The sequence below is a fragment of the Suricata suricatta genome, chromosome 13 (assembly GCF_006229205.1).
Source record: "Suricata suricatta isolate VVHF042 chromosome 13, meerkat_22Aug2017_6uvM2_HiC, whole genome shotgun sequence".
Classification (NCBI taxonomy): domain Eukaryota; kingdom Metazoa; phylum Chordata; class Mammalia; order Carnivora; family Herpestidae; genus Suricata; species Suricata suricatta.
This window is the reverse complement of record NC_043712.1, coordinates 49167731-49186891: the sequence shown is the minus strand read 5'-3', so window position 1 is coordinate 49186891 and position 19161 is coordinate 49167731. Positions and strand designations below refer to the sequence as shown.

At 37.5% G+C, this 19161-nt stretch overlaps 1 protein-coding gene across 2 annotated transcripts in view; it reads left to right on the top strand.

The window, feature by feature from the left end:
* Positions 1-19161, top strand: part of ADAMTSL1 (ADAMTS like 1) — an 877850-nt gene that overhangs the window by 664663 nt on the left and 194026 nt on the right. Inside the window, exons 10-13 of one of the 2 annotated variants that reach the window (XM_029920116.1) lie at positions 5198-5248; positions 9689-9893; positions 11111-11258; positions 13686-13770. In XM_029920116.1, coding sequence (XP_029775976.1) covers positions 5198-5248; positions 9689-9893; positions 11111-11258; positions 13686-13770 — 489 coding nt within the window. Of the gene's footprint in view, positions 1-5197; positions 5249-9688; positions 9894-11110; positions 11259-13685; positions 13775-19161 lie in introns of those variants that run through there. The other variant, XM_029920114.1, reaches the window with a different exon arrangement.

Here is a 19161-nt window from a genome sequence, read left to right as displayed (position 1 = left end):
TGGTACCATGGCAAAGGCAAAGATAAATCAGCTAGAATCTGGGCCCCAACATTGCCCAGAGTATTGTTATGAACCAGCATGGCATATGGAAGACACATCAGACAGGAAAGAGAAGATTTTTTAAAGCTGTCATGTCTATTTCTGGGAGATAACTGATAAAGAAATGCAGAGTTCAGCCAAGCAGGCTAGAAGCACAGGTGTCATTACACTGTCCTTTCTGGGCCTCAGATCACGGGATCGCCTATGCTGCAAGAGCAGCCGTCCTTAACTACCAAAACCCTCTCCCGAACAGTCCGCTCCCTCCCACAAAGGCCGGAGCTAGCAGAAGGCAGGGAGTGGGCTAAACACATGCACAATGAATGGCAGTTTTGGGGGGAGTTTCTTTGACCTTGTTTTGTTTGTTTGCTTTAATTCTGGATGGTACTGCTTGCCTCTGTGTCTGCATACCACCGCATGACTTCATCGAGTGGGTAGTCACTAACTGCCTCTGCACAGGGCATGGTGTTCAGAGATCCAGGAAAGAACCGATATGGACTCTGTCTCATGGTGTTCAACTAGAGAAAAATTGTACATATTAGAAATCACTAGATAGTTAAAAGTGATGAGCAGAGTTAGTGTGATGTGTATTTGGAAGAGGAAGAAGGAATTTCTAGCCCGATGTTGAAAGGGACATTGAGGACTGGCTTTCTAAGAGGTAACACTGGGTGTTATGGAGACGCTTTTGAGATGGGAAGTAAAATATCAATTACTGTGACAGCAGTGAGCAGGCTGAGTTGGGGGAAACAATGCCGGCAGGCAGAGATCTGTTAGCTGACTGCTGCAAAAGGACCCAAACTTGTGTCTCAAGGAGATGTGCTTGGCAGACATCATAACTGGCAGAGCTGAGTGCCTGTAGGGAGCATGGGAATGAGAGGCAACAAAGATGCCCCATGGTGTCTAGCCTGAGTGGATGGGAGGATGGTAGTGCTCTTGACAGTTACAGAGATCATGGGAGAAGAAGCAGTTTGCAGGGGTAGATACTGAACTCTCTGGACACACTGAGCCTGACAAACCTAAAGCACATCCAGCTGCCAGGGTCAGACTCTGAGCTCAGGAGGAGAAGCAAGAGGTCCCTAGAGATTCTCAGAAAGAGACACTTAAACCCATGCAAAGGGCTTGTTATGGTTCATTTTCATTATAAAAAGAACACAGAACCCCACAAATTAGGCTCCCATAGAGTTAGTTCTATTAGAATTTTTCTTGGACAGAGAGACTTACTAAATAAATAAGCCTGAATATGGATTGAGTTTTAAAGTAATTTAAAGTCAGGCACATTGTTCTAAAGCAGCTTCTGTGATGATTTCAGAACAGACTCAATAATCTTTAAATGCCACTTAGGATTTGAGGTGATGGCCTCATTTCATGTGCTTATAATGTATTTTTAAATGGTTCTGCCTTATACTTTCTCAGACTTGTATTTTGTCTTGAGTATTCTAATTCCTGTGACTATACATTATAGGAAATTTGGAAAACAGAAAAACATCAAAATACAATGGCCAAGGGCACCTGGGTGGTTCAGTCAGTTAAGCATCTGACTTCAGCTCAAGTCATAATCTCACAGTTCAGGAGTTAAAGTCCCGTGTTGGGCTCTGTGCTGACAGCTCAGAGCCTGGAGCCTGCTTCAGATTCTGTGTCTCCCTCTCTCTCTCTGCTCCTCCCCCACTGTGCTCTCTCTGTCTCTCAAAAATAAATAAATAAACATTTTTTTAAAAACATATGAAGGAAAAATAATGCACAACCCAAACACCAGGAACTAACAACTCTTTTTGGTCTTTTCCTAATATATTTCTATGTACATATGTGTATAGACATATATACATATATGGACTATAAAAATGATTATATAGATATATGAACACATGAATTTTCTTAGTATTGTGGTTCACATGGTATGTTCTACGTTGCATTGAAATTTTTTCAGTTGACATTACGTTGAACATTTCCTATGTCATTAAAAATGGTTCAAAAGGCCTTATGTTTATGACTGCATAATATTTTGATTACATGAGCCTGTCTTAACATTGAAGCATTCTCCTATCATTGAACAGTCATCAAGGTGTGTACTTTGAGAGGATGAGTTACTATGTGTTTTTCCTATGTACATCCCATGAGTCCAGAATGACCTTATCTTCATCTTCTCATTTTCCAACCATGACCCCTGATGTTGGGGAGTCTGATAGAATCAGGTCATTGCCCAGTGTAAGAAGTGCATGAGTGATTAGAATAGTTAAGGCAATGGAGAATCAGTGGTTTTACTCAAAAAACTGTTTTATACAGCTTCCCTTTTTGATAATTTTTTAAAAATTATTTTTGCCTCCTTCACCACTCCCCACATATTCAGATACATGTCTGCATGCTTGCACATGCATGTGTATACACACACACACACACACACACACACACACACACGTCAAGTCCTAAATGTAGGAAGAGCTTCCTAAAATCCCAAAATGGCATCATTTTCATCATTCTTCAATATGTACACTTTGCCTAAGAAAAAGACCAAGTGTCCTAAGCAATAGGAAATTATGTCTAGGCCACAGTGCCTACCCTTCTGTGATAGTGTGGTGAAAGGCCAGGGCCATGGCATGAACCCCTAGGGAGAGCAGAGCCCATGCACATGAACATGCATTAACAAGACTGGACAGAGCACCATTGTTTTGATATCTTTCTGTTTTCACAGGTGCCATCGAGTGATTTTATGAGTCTTCACCATGACCCATGCCATAGAAAGACAAATATAGCTATAGTTTTGCTGAATCCAGGTTTAGAGCTCCTTGTTCAAACAAAAACACAATTTTTAAATCAGTCCAAAGCAAAGCCCAACATCTTGAATTCTATACACTCACCCTTTTATTCCCCCTTCTTCTCTTCTAACCTGTTTTCTGCAATATCACTGCCTCCATTTGAAATATCATCAGCTGATAAATCAATTGGCAGACATCTGAAGCATTTCTTCCTAATATTGAGGATAACAAATCATAGCTATAATTTTTTTCAGAAGAGAAGGCAACGACCTGCATTTTTGCACTTGGAAGGTGATCTAGCCATGAGAAAGATACTAGGGTTAGCTCAAAATTAACTGCAAAGTCAATTTCAATGATTACTTAATTAACTACTAATAGTTGTATATCCAAAGTCACTAGAAGAACTTTGGAAGGCTGGAATTCTTTAAAATAAAGCTCTTTTAGAAAGAAAATTCCTTTAATTACTAGACATAAGAACTGTTGGAAAGAGATCAACATGATTATAATAAAACAAAAGATTAGTCTTTCCCATCTAATTTGTCTGTCAGAAGAAGGCAAAAAAGAATAGGAAGTTTCTCTAACCTGAAAAAACAGGGAGAATAGCTTAATCCTAGTACTCATTCCACTTTTCTGTTAGAGCTGCAGTATTTTTTCCTTCCTCAGAGGCAACATCCAGTTTCACAAATATTGTTACTATAGACTAATGCACATCCATACACCATGAAAATTTAGCCCTAAAAATGAGTACAGAAACTGTAGTCATAAAAATAAATGTAGAAAATTTAGTCAGGTAAAATAAACAAGTAAATTAGTATACCAATGGTTGTCTCTCCTGAAAATCGAAATTTATCTTTTATAGCTTTGTTTCCCATTTTCTTTTAGATTTAATTTCTTTCCTGTATCCTCTTGCCTTTCAGTAATTTCTTCAAAAACCACCCTCTTTATCACTCCCTCTTCCCTCCTTATTTATGATGATCTCCAGTCAGTGCTATTTTTCATCTTTGTGATCCAGAGTATACTGAGCTCACCGATTTTACCCAAAAGCTTAGATTTGCTAGCCCTCTAAAAAGAACATATTATATCATCCTGATCAGAGAAGGAGATTAAAACATAAACCTTAACTTATTTATTTAAATATATCAACATTTGTGTTGAATATGGATATATAAATATACCATCCATCTATCCCAGAAATACATGTAGAATACATGAGACCCTTCAGTATTCAAAAGAGAGACTTCTCATCATTTTTCAGTTTCAGATTAAGTGTCTTCTGCTCATGCCCATGTTCTGTCCTGGGGTGTCAGCTGTGTATTGAGCTTTCTATGTCTCCCAATCTTGATGGAGGATCCATTATACTAGCCCTTTTATCTGACACCAATTAGTTATAAATCTTTCACAAACCAAGGAATTCTGCAAGAAAGTCTTACCAATGGGAAGTTTTAGTTGAAATCAGTGAGGTAGTTTGGTGTAGTTTATTAGAATCCCCGAGGCCTCTGGGGACTCCCACCCAGCCTCCAACATCATTTGTTGTGAATCCATTAGCCATACAACCTATAATGTCATTTCTTATGACTCCTCAGGCTCTATCTCTGAATCTCACATGCTTCCCAAGGCGTATACTAACAACAGTCGTGACCATCACAACCAGCACTGTAATAGCGGTTAACACAATATCACATTTTTTTTCTTAGTTTATTGTCAAATTGGTTTCCATATAACACCCAGTGCTCTTCACCACATTTTTATAGACCACAAAAAAAAATCTTTCATATTTTTATCTTATTTTAACTGCGTTTGCTATATTTTTGTAAGAAACTTGCTTTTGTTAATAGCTGCCTACTATACTCACTAGTTCCACCTCCATTTATACGACAGCCTAGTGACCTCTTTCAGATATTCATTAATATCTTTAGATATGCTGAGAGGAGAAACCTATTTGCTAATGCACATTACAATTCCCAGGTGCATACTCTTATACATAGCTCTCTCTTTCATCAGGAGTGAGACAGTAACTATAATTGCTTGGTGAGCATCTGGAAGTAACAATAATGATGACAATAATGACCTCATAGGATGTATAATTTGGAGGATTAAAGAACATTTATAAGATTATTGTGTCATAGTTAATGATGAGGTGCCAAGTGTTTTTGCCACTACCCTTTCCAGTGGTATTTCCTGCTTGGATCAGAGAACTAATTATAGCAAACGGTGCCCTTGCAAAGAACTTGCCCCATTCTCAAACATATGCTAGCATAAAGATACTGAACTGTTTTTAGCGTTGTTTGCAGAGACAATTTATTACTGTTGTTTTGCATTTGTCTAACAAAATTTGTATAATGTAATCATTTAGTGTTTATTTTATTGTGTGTACCTTCTACTCAGAGGGTTGGCATTATTGTTCCTAACAGTGACGGATACAAGCAGATCATGCCTTATGACCTCTACCATCCCCTTCCTCGGTACGTAAATCAACCATCCTGATGCTAGAATTAGTAAATTGGCCTTCTGCTTCTTGTATATAACTATATAGCTATAGACCTTGGGTTTTTCTATAAAAGTAGGATGGTAGATAGTATAGTTTGCAAACCATCCTGAGCTCTGCTTCTGAATACTACTGGGCTGCTCAGACTGTAAGCTTGTCATTCAAAGAAAAAATACATTTTATGGTAGGATCCTATTATATTGAGGTGGACCCAGTAATTCACTTGATTAGATACAGTTTATGAGTTATGTTGTATCTTTCTTTCACTCCCTTTGTCCTCTTTTATTTCCCTGCAAGAGGACCCCTGTCATTAAAGCACTATTGCTAACTGTTAAGCAAACACTGCCTGAACTATTATCACAGTACCTCCAAGGTGGGACTCCAGATGTGGTATTACTCTCCATAGGGGCTGTAAATATCCTCTTTTTGTTCCAAAGAAATTACACTTGTATACAAAAAAGGTGTTGTTTTCCTATCCTTATTGTTCAGAACATTTGGGGGACTTTTCCCCCCCCCAAACAAAATACCATGGGTTGTGTTTCTTTTTTAAAGACAATATATTTTTAATTAGAAAAAATAACGAAAGTGACTAAAGAACTTTTAAGAGAACTTGTTCTCTTTATTAATATATTCATAAGAAAACTGGAGAAGCTGAAATATACACTAGCTACTGAGTATATGGTCCACCACGTCGGAAACAGCTCCTCAGACAGCAGAAATGAGCATCGGGCTTGAAGTGACCCCGCTGCCAAGGTGGGGCTTCGCTGTATTCTCTAGGCTCACTTGGACGGAAGGGCATCAGCTACTCCTTAGAGCCCAGAGTTTAAATCCGATCACGAGCAGTTCTCTCAATCTCAAACTATTGAAAGCCCAGAAAACAATTCTGAGCTATAAAATAAAGTTTGATTGAAAATCTCCAAATACTTAATGAAATGGAATCAAAATAGGGGCCCTTGAGGTCATTTAGTTTAGCTCTCCAGAGATGCTTCTCTGTCCCATTCCTTCCCTGCAACCACAGCCATATATCCTACAGTTGGAAGCATGTATTTATACAAATATGCATATATGGGTATCTAGTGCATATATATTCCCACATGGGTATAAGCATATACAGATATTTATATAATACATATATACCAGTGTAAGCTGTCATCCAACCTCTACTTAAACACTTCTAGTGCCTGGCAGAGAACTCGCTTTTCACCACCCCGACAGTAGCATGTAGAGAGGGACACTGGATTTGTACTCTATATAGCTATTTGGGATTTTTTAAGTTCCTCCATTAAGCAGTTACCTCATTGGTCAGCTCCCTCCCACTTTTCTATGACTATATTGATAAAGCTGATAAATGACTATAGAATGCTCCTGACATATCATTTTGCTGGTTTGATCCAGAACCAAAGTAATATACATAGTAAACCCTTCTTGGGAAAAAAAGTGGAGTGAAAATATAAAGAGATTAATTTAACTGAACCAAGATTTTATTTAATTTCAGTTTCTGTATCTGTAAAATAGGACACACATGTCTGTGTGAAGACCAAATATTTTACAATAAAAGCAAAGTTGGTGTCAGGGGTGAGCAATATCAAGGTTGTGTTTTTCTTGTAATGGCACTCCTAAGTTTCTTTCATGTCTATGATCTCCCTTGTTTATATTTCTCTGGTATAACTCATGCCTGTCTTAGGTTAAACTTTGTTTCTTACGTACCCTGATTTCCCCCAAATGCCAAAAGCCCAGTTTCTCAATGATAGATTGAAATGAGCCTCCTTAATGCTATCCTGTGTCCACATTGGCTTGTCCGTGCATCACAATGAGAAAGGATAATTAGCAAATAAACACTGTATTTCTTGCACTTCTGTTACTGAGCTAATTCTAAAGCTAGATATTCTGCTTAGTTGATAAAGTCTTAGTAAGTGGAAGCAATTTCTACAACCATGTTTTTATAAGAAGTATTGAGTCTCAAAAAAGAACCAAAGTTGAGAACTAAGGCTCAAAAATGATTCTCAAATGGCAGCTACCTTCTGATCAAGGCAGAAGGCTTTACTTATTAAAATTATTTAAATAGATTTTAAACCACAAGTGTAGATACAAAGCACAGTTAACAAGTCTTTGGGGTTTTCTCTTGCTTTGACTCTTTGACTGAAACATGAACCTAAACATAATGTAAGAATGTAGTCTGATGAATTATCTTTAATCCCTAATTAATATATATATGTTTTCCATATCACTCTTAATGAGAATTTCTTAAGCTAAACACACTATGTATTTAAAAAGTTAAAAGCCATAAGAATTAAAATATGTGATATATGAACCCATTTATTATTCTTCCAGGACAAGATTCTTGGATGCTGTTTTTTCCAAGTACTTAGTAGTCCCTGTTTTAAGATATTCTAACTGATGTCTTCTTTCAGTTTTTGTTATACTTTCTTTAAAGCACTCAGACATGTTTTGCCTTGAAATTCCACATAACCCTATTATTATGTCAAGATTCACACAATAATTTTTCATATATAGAACTATAGTCATATGGTGGACCCATACTATAAATTCTTAGAATAATATTAGCATCATTTGTCTTTCTGTGATCACTGACATTGGAAAGGATACTTATTGCTGTTTATGAACTTACACTATGGGTCAGGTCCAAATGTTGAGACAGAAATTAATCACTTTCTCTTTAGAAGGGTCAAGCTTAGGGACATTAGAGCACCAATTAGAAAGTGTGCTCCTTTTATGGGATCTTAATGTTCTAGGAGATTAAATGTACATTCAAAAACATATTCCCATTTCACTGTCAGATCAAATGTAATGTGAATATGTACTTATATATTCAGCCTAATTTCATTCTGAATCAGACCTGTTATCCATATCCAAGGGAAGCTCTCCAGAGATTTACATGGATAAATGAGAATTGGTCTTACCCTTTTAGAAGAGAGACCCTCTACAGAGCTGCTTCATTTTCTTGAAAGAGACCAAAAAGTCTCCTAAGGGCTGCACAGAGGGCCTCAGTTTCCCCATAATAGCATTTTCTTTTGTGTCACCTGGGGAAATATGCATAGGAAAATATTGTACTTGGCAGCATGTTTAGGCTGTTGGCAATAGAGATAACAGTTGTTGCCTAGACTCAAACAGTGCAGAGAAAATGTGGAGGAAAATTCTCTGTTAACTGGGAAACATACATTATTCAGGCTTATACAGAAGAGCACTCAGGTTCCCAGTATACATGAATCCTACTTATAAAATAATTGATGTCTCCATGGTATACTAGTGTAGTGTTTTTAAATGTAACTTTTTAAATAGATCAAATTGATGATATTTTGTTTTTCTCTAATTAAAACTAGATCTCTCATAACTCTAAAAGAAATCTTAAAATTCCTTAGCAATCCTCATCAACAAGCAGAATATATGTAAGAAAGAAAAGCTCGGTCCCAGTGTTTCTATTTTTCAAACTTCTATATTCTGTAAATCAGGCAAAGATCGCTCTCTGCATCTAGTCCCAAATGCTTCAGAGCTACGCATAGATCTAAGAAACAATGGAGTTCTCTTAAATGTTATTGATAATATTGTTCTTTTCTCCCTCGTTTAACTGTATCTTTAGATTCCAATGTCATCAGACTTCCAAACATAACCAAACTGCTTCACAATTCCAAGACTTCTTTATTGGGGGAATCCTAACTGCCAGTATAGTTAGGGAACAAGAAGATAATACCTACATTATCACTTTTGCTCCTTAGTGTAAAGATGGCGTAGTTTGAACATCAGAATTGTGCTGAATTCATGTAGTCCCAAAGCTGATGATTGTAGAAGCAAGGGGCGGAGATTGTTTGGTTTACCTTGATCTTTCGTTGGCTTCTCATATAAAAGTATCCAGAAGCTAACTAATAACGTATTGCATTGAAAAGAGAAAGTATCAGCCTAGGTGCAAACTATTCCTGTTAATGGAATAACCAGTTTTAGACTTAAAGATTTTAATGGGATTAATAAATATATATATTATATTATATATATATATCTCATAGTAAATACATGACAGTATATATGCAGAATGTATATTTATAAAATATAAAATAATATAAATATTATAACACAGAATATATATTCGAACTACAGGGAGAGGGACTAAATAGCCTCCTTTAGAGTAGGTTACAGACAGCACAGATATCCCTGTGAACAGCTCTCCAAACTGTAATTTCTTACACGATGTAGAGCTTCACGTTTACAAAGCACTTTTGCCAACGTTGAATCCTTCTCTCTTACTCATCAGGTTTTAGGTGTTAGATGGCTCTCAGTCCTCTTGACCATAGCCTCTCAGAACCTGATTGCCCCAGTAGGCACTGGGAACGGGGTTGGTCGGAAGGTCACTGAGGGAGTTTGGCAATGTGCATGTCTGCCCTGATGACTCCCCTTGCTTCTGTAGGTGGGAGGCCACCCCGTGGACCGCGTGCTCCTCCTCGTGTGGGGGGGGCATCCAGAGCCGGGCAGTTTCCTGTGTGGAGGAGGACATCCAGGGGCATGTCACCTCAGTGGAAGAGTGGAAATGCATGTACACCCCTAAGATGCCCATCGTGCAGCCCTGCAACATTTTTGACTGTCCTAAGTGGCTGGCACAGGAGTGGTCTCCGGTAACTGTGCCCTCTTTCTTTGTTCGTTAGGAGAGTAAGTCCACTCTTCCCTCTCATCATCATGACCCCACTGGCTACCCTGCACAACTCCCCACTTCTCTTGAGGTGTCTAGAAGCCCACCAGTTTAGCTCTCGATGTAGGCACGCTCCAAATCCAGCATAGCCAAAAGTAAACGAGTAAATATATATAACTTCTTCACATTACTTCAGGAAGCCTCTATTGCTTATAACGTTCCCTCAAGTGGCAAGGAGACCCAAATGTCTGTCAAGAGCAACTGAGGCCAAATGACTGATCCCGAGTCTCCAGAAGTTGCTCTGATGATAGAGCTCAGTAGACCACAGTTTGGTTTTATTTTTTATTTCTTATATTTTGTCTATATCCAAAAAGAGTCTGAGTGGATTTAAATTACAGCTATGTGTATTATTCCTTGGGGAAAAAAAAGATGAAATGGAAATGACAAGATAATTAGAACAGGGATGAAGTTGGATAATTAAAAACAGAACATTCTAGAATATTAGGGAAACTGTTGCAGCAGCTTAAATAAAATGTTATTTGAAGTTTCCTGGCTGCTAATGCAAAAGGTTTTAAATGGCAAAAGGGATACAAAGATGAGCAGATAAACCACGGTGCCCTCAGCCACACAGATGGCAAAAGACTTCTCACTTCTCTATGTGGCTTTGTGGCAGCGAGATCAGGGCTTTGACATTTCTCTCTACCTAGACTTGCTCCCAGACATCTAGAGCCACGGGAGGTGCCATCTACATCTGACTGTTGAATCAACTCCCTTAAACAGTTTTGACCGTGTCAGTATAATCAGTTGGATCAGCCATGCTGCAATATATATTATATTAACTATGATGGCGGTTCAAAAACATTTTAATGTTCATGGGGGAGCTAGCAAAATGACAAAATGAAATTAAAATGCAGTGTTAGTAATCAAAATTGAGCACATGCTACAGTTTCTGTTCTTTTCGCGGCTTGGTTTGGGACTCGGCACACAGTGGGGGCTTCAGGAATGCTACTGAAAGTGATTTAATTTTCAGCCAGCTTCACCTTAAATAGCCAAATAGAACAAAGATTCCATGAATGGTAAGAAATGGTACAAATCCACCAGGAGTCCTTATATAAAAGCAGCCCTGTAAAGTCTCAAGTGGGAAATGAGGCAAGTGAGCAAGGCTTTGCTATGAGTCTCCTCTGTCTTGCGTTCTCCTTCCAGTGCACGGTGACGTGCGGCCAGGGCCTCAGGTATCGGGTGGTCCTCTGCATCGACCATCGTGGAATGCACACGGGAGGTTGTAGCCCCAAAACCAAGCCCCACATAAAAGAGGAATGCATCATACCCACCCCCTGCTATAAACCCAAAGGTAACTCCACAGGTGCTCTCTTACCAATGTTTTCATTGTTATGTGTGTTCAGGGGCTGTTTAAAACTCCTTGGAATATTTTTAAGTATCCCAAAGTTCTTGGAAATTATATTGTATAGCTTAGACTCTACTAAATGGACTTAGCTTTTTCCAAAAAAAGAATCTTTCAAATAATTTTGATTGCAAATTGTTAAGTACTGCTTACCTACATAATTCTCTCCTGGATCATAAAGCCATTTGAAGACCATTGCCAAAAAGTAGCAGATATATCTGCTTAAAGGGAAATATTATAGAGATAGTGGAGACGTGTGTGTGGTTCATATTGCACTGCCATTGAAAACAATGCAATGAATCCAAAAGGGTTTACTTTGCTAAGCACGAGATTCATTGGGACGCTTCATATTTTGAACTGATGAAACAGAAAGGTATTGCTTTTTTAGCCTGGGAATTAAAGCATTAATGTGAGACTAGATTCCAAAATCCTAACTTGAAATGGAAATCTGGAATAAATCAGAATTCAGTGGATACTACATATAATTTTAAAAAAACAATTTTGTAAAAAAGTTCTACTTAGCAAAACTACCAGTCACAAACCAATTCAGGAGTAAAGAACGCCTTATGATAAACTACCTCCTACTATTGATATTAAATAGGATTCCCATTTGCTTCTACATTTATTTCTTTAATCATTACATTTCTCTGAAAATCAGCCATAGTGTATCTCTTTATTATACTATCTATCTATCTATCTATCTATATCTATCTATATATATATGTATATATATATAGGTTTCCTTTGTTGAGAGTAAATGGCATCATGAAATCGAAATGATATAATGCAAATAGACAAACCCAAAATACCGTAAAAAATACTGCAAATGCCTGGTAACTTTAATAACTACACATCTCCCTAAACCTCAATTTCTTCATCTGTAAAATGGAGCTAATAGTAACTACCTCAGAGATCATGTGAGTATTAGATATAGTGCAAACAGGGTACTTAGCTCACTGCCTGGAATATAGCAAGTTCGTCACAAATGTTATCTTCAACTCTTGACCATCATCAGCATCCTCAGATATGGGAGGAAGAGGCCACCAGTATATATTACAGGATCCACTTCAAATAGTATTGCAGGCCTGATTAATACTACCAAGCTTAATGCTCCATTAGTGCTACAGAGAAATGGCTCACACTGGCAGATACGGCGTCACTGACTGCGTCACTGAGTTGGGAGAGGGAAGCTAGTTGTAAAATGATGTATACACAGGTGCCATGTTACTGTGTTTAAATGTTAGCCAGTCCCTCTGGCCTTAGCAGCTTCATATTTCTCTCACACTTTGTTTTATGACTATAAACAATTGCTGCCCATAGAGCTCAAGAAGTGATGCCCCCCACTTGAAATAGTCAGTGATATATTAGCTCTGTCTTTACCACACCACTTCAGAGAGAGAAAACGCAGTTTGTGGTTAACTATCAAGAATAAAATCTGGATTTTCACAACCAACTAGTGAGTCTGGGTCGCTAAACATCATTAAAACGCCATATAATTCTATGGTGTATGCATATAGAGACATATTTCTTTCATCTTTACAATTGTATGTCATAAAATGGTGATAGAGCTTCACTGGCTCATACTATAAAGGCAAATATGCCTATAAATGATCCTAATAAATATGTCAGAATGAGAATCTTGGCAGTGACTTCTGTAGGAGCAGTTATGACCTCCCTCTTTCTTTTTCTCCTTCACGTTTTTCCCCCCAGGAAGTAGTTGGGAAGCTTGTCCTGAATTGTATGGCCAAAGCAAGATAAATAGGTGAAACAGTCAAATTATAGGTTGTGGACCCTAAGTTACTCATATTCCAATTGTCAGGGAGCATTGGGGTGGTGTTGAGTGAGTCAGATATCTAAGGTGATGTTTTGTGAATTTCAGATTGGCATTTTTTTTTTGTTTTTGACAATATGGCATAGGTCACACTTGGCCAAAAGAAAAAGAGAAATGAGTCGGAATTTCTTAAAGTCTTACAGTCTAATTTATTGTACTTTGCATTTGTCTTAAAAAATAAATATCACTCTATCTTTTTAAGAGGAAATAGTGAAAAGATACTTTGATAACTCTTCATACACATATTGAGACTGTTCCTAGAGTTATGACTTTCATGATTAAAAGACTTTCCTTTGCTCTTCAGCATAATGAGAGAGAAGCATACATACACAAAGACTAGTTATAGTAAACATTTGAAAATATTCTATTTCTTCATATAACCATCATCAGTAGCAGAAATTTACCAAAAAGCTTATTATTTGCAATTATCCATACAGTTTCTAGGTAGTGCAAAATCAGGAACTGGTGAAGACCTAGAGGGAGCTCCCTAAATTCCGAATTGTTTCTAACCTCTTCTCTCTTCTGTGCATGCACTTACTTCTCAGAGAAACTGCCAGTAGAGGCCAAGCTGCCATGGTACAAGCAAGCTCAAGAACTAGAAGAAGGAGCTGCTGTGTCAGAAGAGCCCTCGTAAGTATTCAAAGCACAAGGTGTTTTGCTTTGGAAGCTGATTGGTTTAAAGAAGGCGGTGGTTTCCTTGGGTTCTGAGCCAGCTGTAATCCTCTTGCCAAGGGTTGAAATGAGCCTTTGGGACTGTCAAATTGGAGATTTATCAGTTTCAAAGTGTTTCTCAAAAAATACGATTGCATGCTTGCTCTGTAAATACTTTGCGATTTTGAAGGAAACGAAGGGGGAGTGCCTATCCTTTTCTCCAAAATCTGACCTCCTCTTTTCCAAGAGGCTGAAGGTGAGAAGGCCCAGGCTGCCTCTGATGATGTAACATAGATTGGATATGAAAGTCTGGGCAGCTTTCACATTCCTTATACCCCAGCTGTGCAACACAGGCACTCACAAAAGTAAAGCGTAGGTAAAATATATCTGAGGACAAAAGAAGTATATTAGTTTTTCTTTTCCCTATCTTGCTATGGTTGGGATCACATGGATACCAATCTTTGCCCCACTTGATCATGGTCCCTTACATGCTCAGTTTTATCAAGACCGTGAAATTTGCAAGACCACCAGGCAAAGATTTTTCAGATAGTTCAGAAGAAGAAAGACAAACATTGATTGACTGATTGATTGATTGATAACTATATGCTGATTTTAGTAGATAGCACTAGGTATGTCTGTTGCATCGTTTTTTTTAAATAAGGGAAAGTGCTTTAGTGATGTATTTCATTTATGAGCAAAGCACTTTCTCAGAGTGAGGATTTTATAGATTCATTTATTTAATATAAACCCTAGGCTCTGTGCTATACATTGGAACATAAGACATGTTACCCACCCTCCAGGAGTTCACAGTATAGCATGTAGGATATGAAATGGTTTTCAAATTACACCCATAGTTTAAATTTTACCAGAGAGAGGCACCTGGGTGGCTCGGTTGGTTACACAACCAACTCAGTTTCAGCTCAGTTCATGATCTCACGGTTCATGAGTTCAATTCCAGCATCAGGCTCTGTGTTGCCAGTGCAGAGTCTACTTGAGATTCTCTCTCTCCCTCTTTCTGACCCTCATTCTACCTCTTTCTCTCTCTCTCAAAATAAACGAACTTTTAAAAAATAGAGGAAATTTTACCAGAGAAATAAATTAACATTGTAATCTATCTATTCAAAAGCAACTTAGAATTTTGTCAGACTCATCCTGTTTGAACCTATTTCTGATACAGTGTGCCAGAACATGAACTGTGTTCCCGAATCACACCCTAAATGGCAAAGTATTGAAAACAAATTTCAAAATACAGACTGGCACAACCAAAGCTCATTTATAAAGAAATGGAATTTGTTTTCAGTTACTTGGTTTCACATGAAGAATACCTTTCGTACGTAAAAGGGCAATAATCAAAATATAAATTACTTGTGTACTATAAAGTTACTACAGCACCTTTTTCCACTTCTCTGAGAAATGACTTTTTTAACCCATTGCAGAACTTTGGAGAAAAGGCAGTGTTGAAAGATCACAGTGCAACCTTTACATGGATATATGAAGGCTTAAAACTTTTTGTTTCTCTCCTACCAGTACCTGGCTGGACAGGCCTTCTTGCTGCTAGAGAGGAAATAAGCAGTTTATTTTAGAGAGGGATTAACTCTTTATCCACTAAGGTCCTATTTAAGACACAGAAAGATGCCATGTAATTCGAGCTAGTTGCTCCTTATATGCATCCTCAGGTGAGATACATTTAAAACCAGGCTTGTATTTTTCTACTTAAATAAAATGCTTTCCTGTATGCAATATTTTCTCATTTGGTCCAAAGCATACTCCTATATACAGTATTGCATTATAACCCAAGTTAAGTAATATAATAAAGTTGAAATTAAATCAAAACATCTTACATCGATAATATAACATCTTTCTCATTATTAGCTACTTCTCAAATGAAAGTAGTAAGTGGAGTTTAATGCCTCTGCAGAAGGATTACATAGACTATGGTCAACCATGTTTGGTAATGAGTGTTTTCCAGTGAAGTTCTGATTGAGATACATTATATTGAACTTTAATCTTAATAAAATCCCCAAAGTAGTTAACCACATAGTTTTCACCATTGAAACTATAGCCATATATTAGATTATTAAATTTTACTCTTGGTGTAATGGAATTGCCATCTTGGCATGATTAATCTGAATTGAAGTCGATTGTAATTGGAGTGCTAGTGCTGGGGAAAGGAAATGTATACTATTATGCTCAGAACAATAATTACTTTTATACCAAAATGAAATAAATGACAGCTGTAGAATAATGTAATGAAAGGTATACAGTTTCCACATCTTAATATGCTTTCCATGTTTAGTGCACTGAACCCTAGGAAAGGTCTTACGTGTCACATTATTTTTTCATTGATTCTGAATTTAAAAAACATAATTTTGCATGGCTTAATTCTCTCTCTTTTAAGCCACATAGACTAGTTTCTAAATGTATGTAGCAACCTATAATTACTCTCCATAGTATAATGAAAAAATGATATACTGTCAGCGAGTCTTTCCTTCCCCCCCACCAAGAGACTCACATTGCTCAAATTAAATGGTAATGTTTGGAAGCTGTGGCCGTCACTTCTGAACTGCTACAGAGAAGCATGAATAGTAGTCCAGAACTATTATCTCTCACTTTGGCTAATATAGACAGTTCTGTAGTAAAAAAAAAAGATAATTATATATATATATATATATATATATATATATATATATATATATATAATTTACTTTCCCTTACATAAAATAAAAACATTATCACCACCCTATCTCATTAAACAATATAGGAACACCAGTACCTTAAAATCCTTAGCATATAAAAATACTGTTACTGAATATTAGATGCTTGTGGTAATCTCAAAGTGAAAAACAATAATTGATTAGCACTCTGGCCAAAGATATGTTGGAAAGCAACTACGCTTAGGTATGTTTGGAAAAAGCTATGATTAAAAAGCAAGCACTGAACTTCCAAGAAATAATGAAAACTTGATAGAACAGATATGTGTGCCAGTATTATTGTTCCCCTAAACTAAATGCCATGCAGAAGATACAGATATCAGTCACATAGGATTCCTGAAATAAGTATCAAGATTAAGTCACATTATGGTAATGTCCTTAATATATTGAATTCATGGCATAAAGCTGCAGCTTTATTCAGAAATACTTTTAGACATTAATAGCTTTTTTTTCTAGCAACAAACAGGTTTATTTATGATGTCTTTGATTCATATGACACAAAAGTAGGAATGTTGTGATGAATATGTTTTCATGATATTAAAAAACGTATCTCCTAACCCACTTAGGAGAGTCATAGCCTCTAAACTAATTTTTCTCTAGTGGGCATGGTTTGTCTTGCTCCAGGCACATGTTTTTATCAGATTTTTCTGACAACCTGCAGCAAGAATCTTCAAGCAAGGTACTTTTGTCTCTCTTCATCGAACAAAACAGTATGAACAAAATCCAGTGTCTAACCAAGACTAAGTCAAGTGGAGTTTTAGCCCAAGAAGCTGATCGAGCACAGACAGTCTTACAAATAAATATGAAGGTGAACTTGCCTTCAAAGATACCCTCTAAGGAATCCATAGACATCCCTGCTACCCAATTAACACAGAAGGAATTATAGTTAGACTTCTAAAAATAATAAGATTCTGGTAGAGCTGCATTTTTTCGAGGCTAAGAGCAGTACCATTCCAGCACTAGAAAGGGGCAGGACAGGTAGAAAAATGACAGAGAGAATTCTCTCTTACTGTTATTTGAAGTATGTCCTTTTGAATTTGCCTCCAGCTAATGAAAGTCTCATTTAGGATACATCATTTATTTTATTTTATTTTTTAGATTTCAAAAGTTATTATTTTTCTTTTTTATCATTTTATTTTTACAGTTAATGTTAGTTTTAGGTGTACAATATAGTGATCCAGCCTTTCCGTACCTCACCTCGTGTTCCTCACAAGTGCTTCCTCAACCCCCCTCACCTATCTCACCCCTCCCCTCCCCACCTCCCCTCTGGTAAGCATCGGTTTGTTCTCTATGATTAAGAGTCTGTTTCTTCGTTTGTCTGGGATTTAAATGCCAGATTGAGCTCAGATGGTTGCTTCCACTGACAAATATGTGGGAATAGCTTTCTAGGTATTTTTTAAGCCTGCAATATTTTACTTTTATTTGGTGAGGGATCAGAACTACAATATGGTAGTATAATTGTGTTCCTTTATCAAGGCCAAAGCTAAATAAATTACTGACCTGGTTTCCTATTTCCTATATTTACTTACTTTCGGTCATTGTTGAGTTATATGCAGACACATGACAACCACCTCAAGCCAAGAACACATAATGACCACTCTGACAGCTTAATTTCTTGAACAAAAATGATACTATGGTGTCCTCCAGGACATGTAAAGGCTGCATGTCTACCATTGCTGTATAGGAAGTTAATGAGCTGGCCTTCCTAACAAGCCTTATCTAACTTGGAATAGGAAGGAAATTGTTCATTTCCTTAACTCTTTCAGGCCACTAAAGGGCCACTCAGTGCCCTGGAAGGTGGAATCTGTTAAGGGAGACAGGGGTAAAGGTATGGCCTAGATTCCCCAGAGGCTCTGCCTTTCTCTTTTTAGACTTTCTGGTCTCTGAGTCAAATCAACCCAGAAAGAGGGAGGGAGGACTAATTGGGTATCTAGGGAAGCCAGTTTCCTCCTAGATTTATTTCAGTTGCCAGGATTTCTGCTTGGATGGCTCCAAGTGAGCAACAGGAGACAGGTGATTATCTTGGACCCTAAGTGACCAACGAGACCCTTTTAACCATCCTTCAAACATTGGCACATACCAGGCGGAGAGCCCTAATGGTGCAGTCCTCTCAACAGTAGGATTGGGTGGTCCTCCATGCCTTGATCGTGCTTGCCCTTAAAAACTCTTGGGTTATCTCATCAGATTTCCAGTTAATAGCTTTAGTTCATGGTTAAGAAAACATTTTTGTGCCTCAGCACAATAGTCAGGTCTTACACGTATTGGCGTAAATAATCTTAGTGGAGGCCATTTTTAAAAAGGAAGAAGAAAAAGGAAAGCAAGCAAGCCAAAGGCAGCAGTCATATCTGGATGCCAGATGGCATCAGCTTAGTGATGGGGCTGATTCAATAAGAAGCAAAGGGAAATTCCTGTCATGCATCTGTGTGAACAGAACCCGCAAGGAATTAGATACAGAAAGAAAAGCCAATAAGAGTCACCATGGTGATCCTGTAGTCATTAAATGCCTTGTTTACCTTGTTGGAAATAATATTTAAATATATAACATGTAAGCGTATGTTTACATTAGTCCATATTTATATCCAGCAAGTTGTCTGAGAATGTGGATGACTTAACTCAGTGGTGAAGCATGTGCATTCATTTTCTTTAAGTGGCTAGAAAT